Here is a 16,813-nt window from a genome sequence, read left to right on the forward strand (position 1 = left end):
ATAAAACTAATAAAAAATAAAGGGACACCAAATGGGACTACCTCCAAGTAAAAACCTTATGCACAGCAAAGGAAATAATCGACAGAGTAAAGAGACGACTTACAGACTGGGACAGAAATTTTTGCTTTTTCAAAGATACAGAATTAATATCTAGAATATACAAAGAACTCAAAAATTATAATCCAATCAATAAATGGGCAGAGAAATTAAATAGATAGTTCTCCAAAGAAAAAGTATAGGCCAACAAGTATATGAAAAAAGGTTCGATATCTTCAGCCATTAGGGAAATACAAATCAAAATTCCACTAGGATTCCATCTCACCCAGTCACAATGGCTACTGTCAAAAATATAAAAAACAGTGACTGCTGGCAAGGATGAAGGGTAAAAGGAATCCCTCTATATTGTTTATGGGAAAGAAAATAGTCACTATAAAAATCAGTATGGAGAATTCTCAAAATATAAAATTAGAAATCATTTGGTCCACCTATATTGCTCCTTGGTATAGTCCCAAAAAAATTGAAGAGGCCATATTATAGTGATACATGCAAAAACATTTTTATTGTGGCACAATGCACAAAAGCTAAGCTCTGAAAACAGCCAAGGTGCCCATCGGCAGATGAATGGATAAAGAAAATGTGGTGTATATACACAATGCGGTATTATTCAGTTATAAAGAAAAACAAAATCAAACCAGGCACAGTAGCTTAAGTCTATAATCCTAGCACTCTAGTAGGCTAAAACAGGAGGATGACAGTATCAGGCCCAGCCAGGGCAATTTAGTGACACCCTGACTCTAAAAAAAAACACACAGATATAGGATGTAGGGCTAGAGATGTAACTCAGTGTGAGGGCCTGAATTCAATCCCCAAGACAACAAACGAACAAATAAATTTTTAAAACTCTCCAAATTTCTCTAAAATGGAATTGAAACACCCTAAGTCCCACTGTAACCACTCCTAACACCATCTTGACTGGGTTACTGTTTTTAAGCACCAAGCTTAAGGGGTATTAAACACTTGCTAAATGAGCCCCCAGTGCTGTGCTTCACCAAGTACAGATGAAAACACAGAAAGACTCAGAAAGCTTTTTTCTCCCCTGTACTTTGAATTCCTCAAAAAACAAGCAACTTATCACCATCCTCAGTTAATTAAAAAAAAAATAAAGCAAAACTCTTTGGGCCTCCAAAAGATGACCTATGTCTGGAAGGCAGTATAGCAGAAAAGTAAGAGCCTGATGTCTAGAGGGGACAAACTGGAGTTAGGATCCTGGTCCTGTCATGTTCTTGTTGTGTGACCTGGATCAAGTCATTTTGCCTTTCTGAGACTCACTTTCCTTATCTATGAAGTAAGAATAAAACTGTTCTAATGCTATCATGAGGATTAAATGAGATAAAGTATGTAATGCTTACATAATCAAGAGTCTGAAGGTTCAAGTCTGCAATCCCAGATTCTCAGGAGGCTGAGGCAAAAGGATTATAAATTTGAGGCCAGCCTGAGCAATTTAGTGAGATCCTGCCTCAAAGTGAAATCCTTTTTTTCAAAGTAAAAATCTTTAAAAAGGTTCAGTCTGTAGTTCAGTGATAGAATACCTGCTTAGCATATGCAAAGCTCTGAGTTCAATTCTGAGTACCACACACACACACATAATGTGATTGTGCTAATTTGATGGTGCTAAAACCACTTACTTATTTAATTCAAGTGATCCCACACAAAATGTTGCCAGGAAATAGCCAACAAAGTATCATCTGGAGTAAAAACATTTAGGTCAACTTTCTTTCAACTGTAATTTCTACTTTCATAATTATGCAATCATCAACCACCAATGCAAGATAAGAAAAACTCCAAAGCTAATGTTACTAAAATTGCTAACTATACTACTTACTTGGCTCTCAAGATCATGAATGCCACTTACTGTAAGAAAGCAACAGAAATCTTTATAATTTGAAAAGCAAAAGGCTGATTAGTTATCATCAACAGCAAGCAGTGTCTACTGCCGAAGACTTTTGGTCACTGCCTACAATAGCAGAATACTCAGAATTCTGAAATCGTTGTTTTCTTTAGTCCATACTATGAAAGGAACCACGTTAACAAAAAAACTGAAAGGAAAAAAAAGACAGGGTGTCCTCCTTTGAAATGTAGCTTTTCACTGATAAAAGGTTCTAGAGAACATAATCTCAAAGAACAAAGCATACTGTATGAAATCTATCAACAACCCCTTTCTCTGAAAAAAGCATACTCGTCAGTATACATTTTTCTAGAGAAGGAAGCAAAGTATCATCCACTTAACATACACCTTCAGAGTGCTGAATGGTACCACAGGGTATGAGACCAATCTTAGCTGGGCACAGTGATACACACTTGTAATCCTAACACCATGAATTCAAGGCCAGCACAGGCTACCTGATGAGAGCAAGGTACATAGCCAGACCCTGTCTCCAAAAAACAAGGAATGATATAAATCTTATACTTCCTCAAAGACATTAGGTAACCAACATGCCCAAGATCCTAATCATTAAGTAGAAACATTTAGCTTTAGAACCCAGATCTATCTAACTTTGAAAACTTTTCACTTTTAATACATCTTTATCAAATTTTGAAATGATTATATCAGTGTTCCCTTAGGGTAAAAATCCAATTTAAACTTTGATTCCAAAGCAAACAAACAAAAATACCAAATGAACCCACCAAACCAGGCAGAGTAGTACATACCTATAATCCCAGATACTTGAGAGATTGAGGCAGGAGAATCACAAGTTCCAGCCTAGCCTGGGTAACTTAGTGAGACCCTGTCTTAAAAAATAAACAAGGCTGGAAGTGTAGCTCAGTGATAGAGCATTTGCCAGCATGTATAAGGCCCTGGGTTTAATCGCCAATTCCTTAAAACAAATACCCACCAAAAGTCCGACAGTTTCTGTCAATAGCAGATCGCTGTTTTTCTCTTAATAGGTTTTAAAGCGAACTGAGGTATTTATAGAGTACCCTTTTGAAATCGTAAATCTATAAGCAAAATGGTACCTGTTGATAACCACAGAGCACCAAAGCAGAAGCAAGTATAAAACAGGTACAGGCTTCTCAAGCACGTCACAGATGTCTGCCAACAATATCCTGATAAAATCCAGGAAGCAGGACTTGGCTTGACGCCCAGCCTCTTCTCCATGGCCTTCCAGACAGCTGGACCCAATACACTAGAAAGAAAGAGAAGAAATTCAATGCCAAGTAATTAATAATTGATTCCTGGAAATGTGGGATGCTAGCAAATGTGACAGATTAGAGAAAGAGAAATTTCAAGTTTGTCTTTTAGTGCTCATCCCTGCCAGTAAATCTGAAACCTGAGCTTTGACATAGTCTATAATTATCAAGATAACAACATAGCAAAGGATATAAAATGAATCCACTGTAAAGCTGAAACATTTTATGCTCCATTATGGTCTAACAAATCATCTACGTGGCAGAAAGGAAAGCGCACCAGCCTGAAAAAAAGCAATGATTTTTCAGTTCCAGTTCTGCTAACAGCTTTGTGACTTTGAATAAATACACTTTCTTATCTATGAAAGGACTGGACTTGTTAGCTAAACTAACCTGAGGATGTTGTAAAAACTTTCTAATGTGATTATATTTAGGTAGGACATCAACTCTCCAGACTGCTACTACTCCCACCACTATTATTTTTAAAAAACTATCAAATTCACTTCAGTGTTATCCTGCTGATCCCTAAGAGTCATTTACAATTCCTGGCTTAAATTCACACACGCATTCAGCAAATATTTGGATCAGCCACTGTGCTGGCTATTCTAGAATCAGGGGTTGCTTAATTCAGTTCCCTTCAGCAGCGGGGGAAAAAAAAATCTGTTATTTCCAGAAGTTTCCTCTTTCTCATACAACTTTATATACTGTATAAGTTATCATAAAAGTCTTGGCAATATTATGACAGTTGACAGGAGCTCTAAAGAAACAACTCAAACATCTGTTGGTTGCATGGAGAGGTGTGCACCTGTAGTCTCAGCCACCTGACAAGCTGAAGCAGGAAGATCATTTGAGTCCAGGAGTTCAAGGCCAGCCTAGGCAAAATTCCAAGATTCTGTCTTTTTAAGAAAATGGAGAGAAAGACAAAGACAGAAAGGAAAAAGGGAAAGGACAAGAGGAGGAATAAAAATCTTGTGTCCTAAATATGCAACTATAATTCACCTCTGGCAAATAACATTTGCTGACAACCCCTCACCCTCAGCCAGAATACAGGGAAATCAGCATTACCTGGATAGTATTTCACTGCTAATGCCAAGACACACATACATACACCACTGCAAAACTGAGATGCAGCCTACCTAAGAAAAGGCTTTCACTGAGCTGTATCTACAGGTCTTCATCATTCTCCCTCAATTCAATCCAGTCCTACTTTTTGTTTTGTAGTCGCATATTAGGGAGCAGGGGACAGGAAAGAGGTATGTGGCCAAGACATGTGAGATTATGAAAGAGATTATGAAATGGAGGTTAAGTTTGAGAAAGTATATCCAGCAACTTTTCTACTTTCCCAAGATGAAATGGGTGAGAGTATGTGTGTGTGTGCAGATGTGTGTGGATTCTTACCCAACACATTTCTGCCTACCACAAAGGTTTTAAAACTCAAAGTGATTCAACACCTGTCATCAACAGCCTGGCAGGTGGGTGGGAAAAGCAAAAAAGGAAATGAATAGGCTTTGAAAACAGGAGTAATAAACACCATTGGACCAGCAGGCTGATTAGAAGTGCAATGTCTTACAAACCGTGCATAAGAGAGGCAGAGCTAATTTCATTTGCACTCCCAACCACTCATTCTGCTAAAACCTACAATTGCCTACAGGCACAAATCACTGCTAGGGTCCAGTTAAAGACTTACTGACCAGAGGCGGGAACAACACATCACCAAGAACCAAATGATTTGTTACCGAATCAAAGGATAACAACTTAGGGAAAGAACACACACCCCCACAATACTTGACAAATAAAAATCTAGAAAAGCTCTCAATAGTTCTGGCATTTAAGGCGTTACAAGTACACACGAAATAAAAGCACTCTCTGTTGCAGCAGCTGTTCAGACAGAGCAGGGGGTAATGTTTACTTAATACTTCAGGTTGATGGGGGATGTATCATACTTCAGTCTGTCATCTACATACGTGGAACTCCATTTATGTACACAGCGATAAGATATGTTTGAATAACGACAGAGCACGTCTGAAACAGCCTATTCAGCGGGTGTGAGTAATCAAGAGTAACGCTTTAAAAAAAAAAAGTCTCAGATATTTGGGAAAGTTACAGAACAGACTGCCATGAATAGCTTTGCTTATATTTGTAGACACTGTTTTCCAAATAGCTAGAAAAATGAACAGATTGTTCTGGGAGGTCGTCTCTTCAATTTGTTCCTAGTTTCCAGTCTGTTAATCACAAGAAAGGGATTAACAGAGACTTTACAGTGGGAGACTCGGCTAATGCTCTTCATTAACATCTATTGTCAGTTGGGCACAGACACTATGAGGTGACAGCAGGCAAAGGCTCCCAGTGAGGACCTCTTTCACTTCATCTTTGTGCTCAATGCAGCCACTACAAGACCCTTTGAGAAGGGGACAAAACTTTCAAAGTCTGGAATGAGGCAGGTTTCCTGTCGTAATTTACACATCGTGCTGAACCCCGCCCATTCTTATTGTGCACCAACTTTCTGTCTTGTTAAGGAGATTAAACACGGGAGACAGCAGTTTAGGGCGAGGGTGCTGAGGTCTCTAGTCTGTTAGAAGCGTTGCAGCGCCCCCATCCCTGTCAATCTGACTATCAGGGGATGGAGAGACCTGAATGACCAGACCTGGGCCTCAAAATAGCAAGAGTTAACCTGGGTCTCGAGCTTCGCACCTGTAAAGCCGGAAGCAAATCACTCCCCTGGCCGGGGCAGGAGCGCCACCTCTGGGTCCCAACACCCAGCGGGCGCACCCCTATACATTGCCCTCCCGCCTGCCCCTCCCCTGAGCTCATGGTTCTCGGCCTGGCAGCCAGCCGCCCGGCCACCTACCGGGGCTCAGGGCCACACAGCGGGACCCTGGCTCTCGGCGGCCTCCGCCTCCTCCCGATCCATGGGCTTGGGGGCCCCAACTTTCTCTCCCCTCACCCGGAGGAGAAGGAGGAAAAGAAAGAAGGTAATGCGGGCTCCCCACCCGGACAGCTCCCTCTCGCCTCAGTCTCCCTGGACAGCGACAGCGACCGGAAACACCGCCTCCTCCCACCTCCTGGAGCTCAACCCGGAAACACACTCCTAGTGCTAATCAAGCTCTCCCGCCCCCACCCTCCGGAAGCGCATTTCCAGCCGCGAGCCCGAGGGGGAGGAGGGGCAGCACTGGAGGTGGAACTACGCACACATCCAAGGAGTCTGGGCCCTAGCCTCCCGCCTCCTGCTCTCTAGGGACAGTATGCAACCTTGCTTTCTTTGCACGAGCCCCAGGCCCCAGACTCGGGCAATGCCCATAAGGAAGATGGCGGTAATGGCGACACCCCCTACGGCTTAGCTCCCTGTAGTGCCATTGGCCAGATCCCGGAGTGAGGTTGCGGCGGATTGGTTTAGAGCTATGCGGGGGTGGGGGTGTAGCTGCAGCAGCCTGGAGCCAGGAGTGGGCAACGCGGCGTGAGCAGCGGCCCCAGGCTCCTGGAGCATCGCGCCCTGAGAAGACTTCGCCGCTCGGGGCCGCAGCCTGGTGAGCTCAGCCCCCTTCAAGCCTTCCCCTGCATCCCAGCCGGAGCCTCTCAGAGCCGGCGCAGATCGATACAGACACAACCCGGGGACCCTATCGCGACTTCATCGTGCCATATCGCGACATCATTGTGCCCTGTCCGGACTCCATTTTGTCACAGCCCTTTTCAGTATATATCTTTTTCTCAAAAATTTGCGCTGTCATCTATGGGGGCTCTCCACCCCCCTCCATGTCGTGATTTTGCCGTGAGCTCTCCGTGACATAATCGCGCGCCATCGTGAAGTGTGATCTCATCGCCGCCCTGTCGTGACTTCATCAATGTCGTGTTGTGATCTGGCTGCGGCGGGACAGGTGCTGACCGCAAGGAACCCCCCCCCCATCTCAGAAGGCCCGCTTCGATTATCCGGCTTTTGGATTCTCTCTTGTCCCAGGAGCTATCCGACCCCTCTTGCTGATCTAGCCCCTGTTGGTATTCACAGGCTGATAGCGGGACGGGGAGGGCAAAGACAGGGAGCTGAAGGGGTTAATTCTGCTGCCACTGCTTTTGCCGCTGCCTCTGCTGCTCCTGCTCCTGCAGGCTCTGTCTGCCCGAGGGAGGGATGGGAGAGAAGGCTAGGAGCCTGCGGGGGCGATGGAGAGCCCTGGCTGGAGGGGTGGGGTCTCCAAAGAGGTCTCCAAGCTTTCCCTGGTAAGTTTGTATTCTCACTTTTACTGAAGCGTATCTCCTGCGTCTGAAGAAGGGAGTGGAAAGTAGCCTGGACTGTCCTTTTCCCCATGTCAGCCCAAGTCCGGATAATCGAACTTCACTCATGTATGTCTCCATTCTTCTGTCTGTCCTCATCACTCACTCCCAATGTGCCTCCTAGAAAGAGAAAACCCGACCTCTGGTACTGGGAGCTGCTGCTCACTCCTACCCCCAGAAGGTTGGTGAGGAGAGCTGTCCAGCTGAGCAGCAGTATGCATGGTCCTCCTCTCCCACTTTCTGGAGGTGACCTTGGGCCAGGGTCCCTTCATCCTTAGGATATGCAGGTCCAGCCTCTTAAAGGGGCTCCCCTAAGAGAGGTCAGTCTGGAGGAAGCCACCCCTCCAAATCCTTCTTCCCCTCCCTCTGTGCTAATCCCTCCCACCTTGCATCCTCCACTCCCACCCCCGCCCCCCCACTGTCCCTCCTCTGCAGAGGGATGCTCAGTCCCTCTTCTGTTCACAGTTGGGCAAGGCGAGCATCATGGCCTCGGATTGCGAGCCAGCTCTGAACCAGGCAGAGGGCCGAAACCCCACCCTGGAGCGCTACCTCGGAGCCCTCCGTGAGGCCAAGAACGACAGCGAGCAGTTTGCAGCCCTGCTGCTAGTAAGGAACTTGCTGATAATTGGGAGGTGGAAGGGCTGGGTGGTCAGACCCCCAACAAATGGGGTCAGTGAGTCCCTGAGGATATATAGATGGTGCTGACAACCCTGCAGCTGCCCAAGAAGGCTCAAAATTGCTGCCTTTAGACTTTTTGTGTTGCTACCCTGAGAACTGGGGCAAATGAGTATGGGGGTGAATAGGCTATGGCACTGGGGGCTATGGAGAAAGCTGCCTGCATTTGCTTTCTGGGGCGTCCCAGAGCAGATGGGCGCTGACTCATAGGATAACAGCAGCAGGTAGTAACTAGTGCAGAGTACTTGACGGCTGGGGATGATTTTTCTGGAATCTGAGAGAATTAAAAGACTAGAAGTGACTGAAGGGGGGTCCTATGGGACAGCTAGGTAGGCTGAAGGTACGGAAGGTGGTTCAGGTCTTAGCCCTGTTGGAGGACCCAGGCTGGGGACAGCAGAGTAGGAGCTGCAGTGCTAAGGGGGGGTTGGTGTGTGGGGGGTGAAGGGAGGAGGGAGCACAGCCGCTGCTTGTTTGCCATGGCAACAGGGAGAAGGCTCTGGAGTCAAGGGCTCACACTGCAGCAGAGGAGGTGTTTAGGTGAAATGTAAGGGGAAATGTTTTGACACACAGAGTGGAGACACAGGAGCCATTTCCCCTGAGAAGGTGGCGGAAATGGATCAGACACTTCTCTGGAGACCGCAATTAGGGAAGGACCCCAAATCCTGGGGGATTTTAAACTTGAGTTCTAAGCGCCTTGTAACTAGTTTTTGGGCATCTAGATTAGACATCAGGAAGAACTTTTCAACTGGCCAGGTGAGGAACTGCCCAAATGAGTAGTTGAGGAAAAATAATCATAGATGGGAGGAATGCAGAGATCACACCTGTCTGTCTCCAAGGAGACAGGAGCTGGATGGAATGACCCTGGAGTGAGTCCTGTTGCATAACCTAATCCTGTTGGTCCTCAGTGCCCCAGGGTGCAAGGCAGGGACAGTGGGACTTTTTACCTTTCTTTCACCCTGCTGATAGCGTGTATCCCCTGTAGGTGACCAAGGCAGTCAAAGCAGGTGACATCGATGCCAAGACACGGCGGCGGATCTTTGATGCCGTGGGCTTCACCTTTCCGAATCGTCTTCTGACCTCAAAAGAGGCACCTGATGGCTGCCCTGACCACGTTCTGCGGGCCTTAGGTGTGGCCCTGCTAGCCTGTTTCTGCAGTGACCCTGAACTGGCCACCCATCCTCAGGTCCTGAACAAGATTCCCATCCTTAGCACTTTTCTCACAGCCCGGGGGGACCCCGATGATGCCGCCCGCCGTTCCATGATTGATGACACCTACCAGTGCCTGACAGCTGTAGCAGGCACACCCCGAGGGCCCCGGCATCTCATTGCTGGTGGCACTGTGTCTGCCCTGTGTCAGGCGTACCTGGGGCATGGCTATGGCTTTGACCAGGCCCTGGCGCTCCTGGTGGGGCTGCTGGCTGCTGCGGAGTCCCAGTGCTGGAAGGAGGCGGAGCCTGACTTGCTGGCTGTGTTGCGGGGCCTCAGTGAGGATTTCCAGAAAGCTGAGGATGCCAGCAAGTTTGAGCTCTGCCAGCTGCTGCCCCTCTTTCTGCCCCCAACAACCGTGCCCCCTGAATGCCTCCGGGATCTGCAGGCTGGGCTGGCACGCATCCTGGGAAGCAAGCTGAGCTCCTGGCAGCGCAACCCAGCACTGAAGCTGGCAGCCCGCCTGGCTCACGCCTGTGGCTCTGACTGGATCCCAGCGGGCAACTCCGGGAGCAAGTTCCTGGCCCTCCTGGTGAACCTGGCATGCGTAGAGGTACGGCTGGCCCTGGAGGAGACAGGCACAGAGGTGAAAGAGGATGTGGTGACTGCCTGCTATGCCCTTATGGAGCTGGGGATCCAGGAGTGTACCCGCTGTGAGCAGTCATTGCTTAAAGAGCCACAGAAGGTGCAGCTCGTGAGCATCATGAAGGAGGCCATTGGAGCTGTCATCCACTACCTGCAGCAGGTAAGGGCACAGTGCCCCACAGAAAGTGTACTGCTTTGGGGTCCTTCCCTAATGCAGTCTCCAGAGCCCGAAGGTAAAGGAAAGGGGTGAATGCCGCATGCACGCGCAGCTGGTACTGCAGCACGCACTCTGGGAGTAGTGTGTGGCCAAGCGTCCCTCCCTCTCCCTCTCTCTGTGAGCCTCCACACAGGCACCTACCACACGCCATATGTGCACTCACATCACAGCACACACACACACAGAACACAGTAACCTCCCACACATACAATGCTCCTCGGTACACACACGCTACACACCACACACAAAATTGAAGCAGTCTGCTCCGCTCACTCTGTTGCACTGTTTTACATATACACGCTTACAAACTTGTGGTCAAGGGAGAAAGAACAGGAACCTCTGGAAAGGGTCTACGAAATCTGTCTGCACCTACTTGCTCATCCTCCCTCTCTGTCTAAGAAGCCCACTCTTCTGTCCACAGAGATTCAGTCATGACTCTGCTGCCACTGAACCCACCAGCCATATATCCAGCAAACCATGCTAAGCTCTCATCTTGTTTTCTGCTTTAGCCCAAAGAGAGGCACCTTCTCCCACTATTGGGGTATGCAGATTCTCCCACCCCAGTAGTAGAATGCTACTTAGCTCTAGATCTAAGTTTCCCCCTAATGAGGTGGAGAGAGAATAATGCAAATGGAATGTCAGCAAGTATGAGGCACATTGTCTGAGATCCGGTTCGTTCTGCAGACCTGCAAAGAGGGCCTGCTTTCGTGGGTGTGTCCTTCCTATATGCGAAGTCTGGGCACATGGGGTAGAATAAGGCTTAGTAACCAGGTTTGAAGGGCTTATAGGACAGAATTTCCTTCTAATTGTCTCATTCTAAGGCTGGCTGGTAGGATAGTGAAGGGGGTGTCTCTGGTCTGCTTCATCTCAGTGGGGTCCTGTGGCAACAGGTGGGGCCAGAGAAGCAGAAGGAGCCCTTTGTGTTTGCCTCGGTTCGGATCCTGGGCGCCTGGCTGGCTGAGGAGACTTCATCCCTGCGGAAGGAGGTGTGCCAGCTGCTGCCCTTCCTTGTCCGTTACGCCAAGACCCTCTACGAGGAGGCTGAGGAGGCCAATGACCTTTCACAGCAGGTGGCCAACCTGGCCATCTCCCCTACAACTCCAGGGCCTGCCTGGCCAGGGGATGCACTCCGGTGAGTTAGTAGTTATGCTTTGTACAGCCAGACCATTCTAAAAAGCTGTCACACAGTGACAAAGCAGCACTCTGTCTCACCCCAAACTAGGCTGCCTCGGGCTCCTCATTGGAGCCAAGAACTCCCTTAGGATAGCTTCTATTTCTTTTGGGGGGCTTGTTCCCACAGGGTTTGTATAAGCTAAGTATTACTTGCCAACCCCAGATTTTTCTCAATAAAAAGAGAGCTTGCTGGGTGTTATCATGTTTGCCTGTAATGCCAGCACTTTGGGAGGCTGAGCCAGGCAGGAAGATCGCAAAGCCCAGTCAAGGCTATTTAGCTACTTTGTGCAACTTTGCCTCAAGAAATTTAAAGGGTACCTGGTGATGGTAAGAATGTAGCTTAGTATGAGACCCTGGGTTCAATCCCCACTACTGCCAGAGAAAGAGAGAATTTATGCTCATTGAGCATCTGCTGTAAATTAGGTATTTTGTTGTCCCCTATACCAGAACAATCTAATTTGGTCCACACAGCAAATCTGAATTTTAAAGGTCTTCCACATTTTAAAGATGAAGAAGCTGAGGCACAAAGATGTAAAAGTAACCTGACCACAGTCACACTGTGGCAGATCCTCAGCTTGGTCATGAGTCTTTGTGCCTTTTCTGCAGTACCTTCAAGGACATGTCCTTCTCCCCTCCCTCCACTTCTCCTAGACAGGGTGACCTAAAAAAAGACATCATTGTGCCTTCATCTCAACTGTGCACCTATCTGTCCTTTCCATACCCCTAGGCTCCTTCTCCCTGGCTGGTGCCACTTGACCGTTGAAGATGGGCCCCGGGAGATCCTGATCAAGGAGGGAGCCCCCTCACTTCTGTGCAAGTACTTCCTACAGCAGTGGGAGCTCACATCGCCCGGCCATGACACTTCAGTGTTGCCTGACAGTGTGGAGATCGGCCTGCAGACCTGCTGCCACATCTTCCTAAACCTTGTGGTCACTGCACCAGGGCTGATCAAGTGAGGGGCTTGGGAGAGGCTGGGTGGATATCAGAGGAAGCAAAGAGGGCAGCTCCATTGTCTTAAAGCTTAACTCCCTACTCTGCTTTCCTGTGTCTTTGGGTTTCTCTTAGTGTTAAAATGGACAGGTCTTAGTAGGCAAAGCCAGTCCCATTTGAGGTTTGGTACATCTGTATCTCCAGGTACTGTCTTTGAGCATGTCTCCCTGCTCCAGCCGTAACCCAGCCTCTGCTCCCCAAATGCCATGATCAGGCTCAAAGTTAACTCTTCACCCTGCTGTCTGATTTCTTGGTCAGCCCTGGCCCATTGAAGCCTGAAGCCCCACGTTCCAGGTATTTGCAAAAGCCTTGATCTGATCTGCTCACCCTCTGCCCTTACCCCTCCTTCGTACCTTTTCTCCCCCAGGCGTGATGCCTGCTTCACATCTCTGATGAACACTCTGATGACGTCACTGCCCGCGCTAGTGCAGCAACAAGGGAGACTGCTTCTAGCTGCCAACGTGGCCACCTTGGGGCTTCTCATGGCCAGGCTCCTTAGCACTTCTCCAGGTAAGCCCTGGGGACCTAGGCCTGATGGGTAAGGGCAGAAGACTGGGATGCATCTGTTGGGTTCTGGGCATCAGTCCCCATTTTCAGAAAATGATTTTGCAAAATTTTCCCATCAAAAGAAATCTCTACAGTAGATCTCCATCCGCCACCCCCACCCTTCTTCCCAAAATGATAATATTCTCTTCCTTTTGAAGACTTTTAAGGCAAGGTCTGGTGGGTGTTAAGTACAGGCCTGTTCAGAGGCACAGGCACAGGCACCTGGAATCCCTGGCAGCCCAAGGACTCTGAATCCAGTGTTTGCAAGGTGGAGCCGCCCCCACCCAGGCCTTGAGTCAGAAACCTCACTTCCCTCCATTGAGCTTTTTCACTGCTCAGGCCTCAGCTGCCTCTCAACAGGCAGGCACCAGCACTTGGCCCTTGTGCATGTAGCTTCTCCCCAGCCCTGCCTCCCTTGATTGTGTACAGAGGGAATAGTGTCCCCTCCAGCCCCTGGCAGCCCTCAGTGTCTCCCACTTTGGCTGTGGGTGTCTGCTTGGGTCCCTGTGTCCCTGCCTGTTCCCTGTGCCCCATCTGTCAGGTTGGAGGAGCTGAGCAGATGCCCGGGAACAGGGTGTAACGTGCCCATACCCTCAGCTGCCTCTTTGTTTTCTGTGTGGGGATCCCAGCAGGGTACCCAGCAGTGGGAGGAGGGAGAGCCTGTCCCTGTGGACCAGAAACCCCCCACCCCACATCATCCTCACTCAGCCGGTGTCATGGTCCCAGTACTGGCTCACCCAGGTACAAATGCCTTCGGGCTTGCTGAGTAGCCTCCTAGAATGCTGTATGTAAAAGCCAGGCTCTGCTCACCTGCCCCCTCTGGCGCCCTCTTCTGGCCTTTGAGTCAAGCTGGTGCATCCTCAGCGTGGTGAAGGGCTCTAGGCCACTCCACTGCTGGGGTCCCTGCTGTGAGAACCCTGAAGGTGGTTGTCCCACATCTGACATGGCCTCACTCCCATTTCCTGTGCCTAGGAAGGTCTTGGTAATGGAGTGTACTGAGATTATTTCCTTTAATTCTTAACAAATTGCAAGACCCAGCCCAAGGTCGTTAGCAGTGTTGAACATAGGATTTGAACCCAGGCAGTCTGGTTCCAGGTGACGCTTCCACTCTCTGACTGTGTGTACAGGAGGGAAGGTGAGGGGCTGGCCCACAGCTCATGCCACTGCTCCTACTGTGCTTTTCAGCTCTTCAGGGAACCCCAGCATCCCGAGGTTTCTTCGCAGCCGCCATCCTCTTCCTATCGCAGTCCCATGTGGCGAGAGCCACGCCTGGCTCTGAGCAGGCAGTGCTGACCCTGTCCCCTGACTATGAGGGCATCTGGGCTGACCTGCAGGAGCTCTGGTTCCTGGGTATGCAGGCCTTCACAGGCTGCGTGCCGCTGCTACCTTGGCTGGCTCCTGCCGCTCTACGCTCCCGCTGGCCACAAGAGCTGCTCCAGCTGTTAGGCAGTGTCAGCCCCAACTCCGTCAAGCCTGAGATGGTGGCCGCCTATCAAGGTGTCCTGGTAGAACTGGCGCGGGCCAATCGGCTGTGCCGGGAGGCCATGAGGCTGCAGGCGGGTGAGGAAACGGCCAGCCACTACCGCATGGCCGCCTTGGAGCAGTGCCTGTCAGAGCCCTGAGCAGTGTCCACTGGGGACAGACCTGGGGGCGGGCAGTGAGGGAAGGAGGGAAGAGGCATCTTCCCTGAAGCCCCCAAACTGGATCCCCTTCCCCAGACTTCCCCCCCAAGCACCCCAGCTTTCTGGCTTTTCTGAGGGCAAGGGCATGGTGCCCACCACTCAAGTGTAAGGAACTGCATCCCGCCCCCAGGCCCCCATGGGGGCAGGGATGGGCTTGGAAATCAATGTGGTTGTCCCCGCCAGGCCGGGAAATGTTGGCGCAGCCCCCAGGGAGGGGGGCAGTAGGTGTCATTGTGCCCAATGTCTGGCTCCTCTGCAGGAGGAAGGTCCCAGAGTAGGACAGGGCTGGCAGAAGCTGACTGCCTTAGCCCATGTGCCCTGCCGGCCAGGGCGTGGCCTCCCTAGACTATGGTGCCCTTCTGGCTCCCCAGGTCCACGTCCTTTATATTGGCCATTTGGCTCTTGCCCTTGACCCTCTTGGGCAGAGCATAGGCTCAGGCCATTGACATCACAGTTCTTCCTTTAATTCCAGTGACCAGGATCTGAGCTGCCCTGTCCTTCCAGGGCAGCCTGGGGCAGACGAGCCCATGGTGGGTGGTGAACCTCCTTCCACCCGAGCTTCCTTGAGGGAACCCAAGAGTGCTTGGGCCCAAGTCTCTAAGCTTTTGTGTCATGTTGCAGCAGAGTGATGAGGGGGGTTGGGGGTTATTTATTTTGCTTGTCCTTATCCTTGCTTGGATGCCTGAGCATCTGATCCTTGTCCCCTTGATACCATCTGGCTGGAGCCAGGAACAAGAGGGACACCTCTCTAGAATCCGCATGTTTCCCCAATGATTGCACCCCATTGCTACCGTGGTGCCTGGCTTCAATTCCCACCCCTGCTGTGACTCCTCTCTGCAGAGAGACGCGACTGGCGGCTCCAGCAGGGACACCTTTCTCACAAACCTGGTCAGGAGGGCCCCCCCACCTGATCCCTTGCTTTCCCCCACTGTCCCCCAGTGCGTTCTGTGATCGCCAAGTTCAAAGCTGTGCAATGTGAACACTAAATAAATGTTCATCAGTGACAAAAAGCCTCCTGTGTGGTCTGCCCTACACCTGCTCCCTTTTTCTCAGGCTCCATCAGCTCATGACTACCATTTGCTGAACACACTTCCTGCAAAGCCCAGGGAATCTTGGGAAGAAGGGATATAAGTCCAGTTTTACAGGCTTAAGATGTTACAACTGGAGCCAGGCCTCCATGCGGGCCCTCAGCACCCACGCTCACACCCTCCACTGGTACAGCAGGTTCACAAACCCAGCTGGTGGTGTGGCTAGGCCTATAGGTGAGTCTTGGGGACAAAAGAAAACTCCCCGCTCTGATCAGCAGGTGGTTGTCAGACAGCACTGCCACAGCTCCCTCCCACCTCTGCCTCAGCAGGCCTGAACCAAAACTGTCAGGTTGGAACTAGACTAGCCCACGGCCAAGACCATCCACAGACTCCACGTATGCCTTTAAACCTGTAGCATTCACTCAGCATCTGATTGCCTACCTGTGGCTGGCTATACATAGCAGGAATATTCATTCACTTCCTGAATATAGGAAAGCCCACCTACTTAGTATGGATTCTCTGTGTTAAATAAGGACATAATGTACACCCCTTATTTAAGCAGCTTAAAATCTTGAGGAGAAACCGATAAGGCAACACAAAGTTAGAAGCAACAGCTTCTATGGAGATTCAGACAAAACGCAGTGAGCATGAAGGGCCTCAGTCTGGCTACGCAAATTCAGGGAAACTCCAGGCATCTTTGTGCTGAGACCCAAGAGCGAGGAGAGTGAGGCGTGAGTGAGTAACCAGGCAGAAGGATGGCAGGCGTATTCACCACAGTGCAGTGTGAGGTGGATCAGGAAGTCCATTGTGCTGTGCTCAGAAGCTTAGGTCCAGGGTCACGCTGTGGGGCCAGATTGCTGGTTTTTGAGCAGATTAACAAGGATATGGTTTGCATTTTAGAGAGATGATTGGCTGCAAAAGGAACCACTGAGGCAGGAGCATAGGAGGTAATAAGTCAGAACTAAGCTGGCAGCAGTGAGGATGGAAACATACAGCGAGGAGTTAGGTAAAAGCACTTGACAATTAGTCTGAAATGAAGAGGAACCAAGGGTGACTCCAGATTTCTGATCTGGGCCTTTGAGTGGGTAATGAACCATTCCCTGTCGTGGGGGATATCGAGAGAAGACAAATCTGTGAAAAATACATGCTGTTTGGTAAGTGGTAAATGTGTACTGCCTGCAGAATCTCCAAGGGATGGTTTGTGTCCTGTGGTCTGGAGCTCAGAGAGAGGTCTGAGCACATGACAAATTTAGGAGTTGTCA

The 16,813-nt window shown here is 49.6% G+C and overlaps 2 protein-coding genes across 8 annotated transcripts in view; one reads left to right on the forward strand and one right to left on the reverse strand.

The window, feature by feature from the left end:
* The window catches only part of Kiaa0319l (KIAA0319 like), a 103,862-nt gene extending 97,620 nt beyond the window's left edge, over positions 1-6,242 (reverse strand). Inside the window, exons 1-2 of one of the 3 annotated variants that reach the window (XM_013153878.3) lie at positions 6,177-6,242; positions 3,016-3,185 (exon numbers count right to left, since the gene is read on the reverse strand). In XM_013153878.3, the coding sequence (XP_013009332.1) occupies positions 3,016-3,157 (142 nt within the window). In that variant the 5' untranslated portion in view covers positions 3,158-3,185; positions 6,177-6,242. Of the gene's footprint in view, positions 1-3,015; positions 3,187-6,034 lie in introns of those variants that run through there. The other 2 variants (XM_003471422.5, XM_013153879.2) reach the window with 2 other exon arrangements.
* Positions 6,243-6,515: 273 nt separating this feature from the next.
* Positions 6,516-15,533, forward strand: Ncdn (neurochondrin). 5 transcript variants are annotated; one of them, XM_063236065.1, is made up of 8 exons: positions 6,870-7,058; positions 7,425-7,518; positions 7,915-8,055; positions 9,107-10,075; positions 11,023-11,264; positions 12,033-12,257; positions 12,663-12,805; positions 14,027-15,533. In XM_063236065.1, the coding sequence occupies exons 3-8, from the start codon at positions 7,933-7,935 to the stop codon at positions 14,461-14,463; spliced, it is 2,139 nt and encodes a 712-aa protein (XP_063092135.1). In that variant the 5' UTR covers positions 6,870-7,058; positions 7,425-7,518; positions 7,915-7,932; the 3' UTR covers positions 14,464-15,533. The 5 variants fall into 5 exon arrangements, with proteins under 5 accessions (XP_063092133.1, XP_063092134.1, XP_063092132.1 ...); XM_063236063.1 differs by lacking the exons at positions 6,870-7,058; positions 7,425-7,518 and adding an exon at positions 6,516-6,710; XM_063236064.1 differs by lacking the exon at positions 7,425-7,518 and having other exon boundaries at positions 6,669-6,876.
* Positions 15,534-16,813: the final 1,280 nt, after the last annotated feature.

The sequence above is a fragment of the Cavia porcellus genome, unplaced genomic scaffold (assembly GCF_034190915.1).
Source record: "Cavia porcellus strain 051 isolate PalLab524CR breed Dunkin Hartley unplaced genomic scaffold, mCavPor4.1 scaffold_25, whole genome shotgun sequence".
Taxonomy (NCBI): domain Eukaryota; kingdom Metazoa; phylum Chordata; class Mammalia; order Rodentia; family Caviidae; genus Cavia; species Cavia porcellus.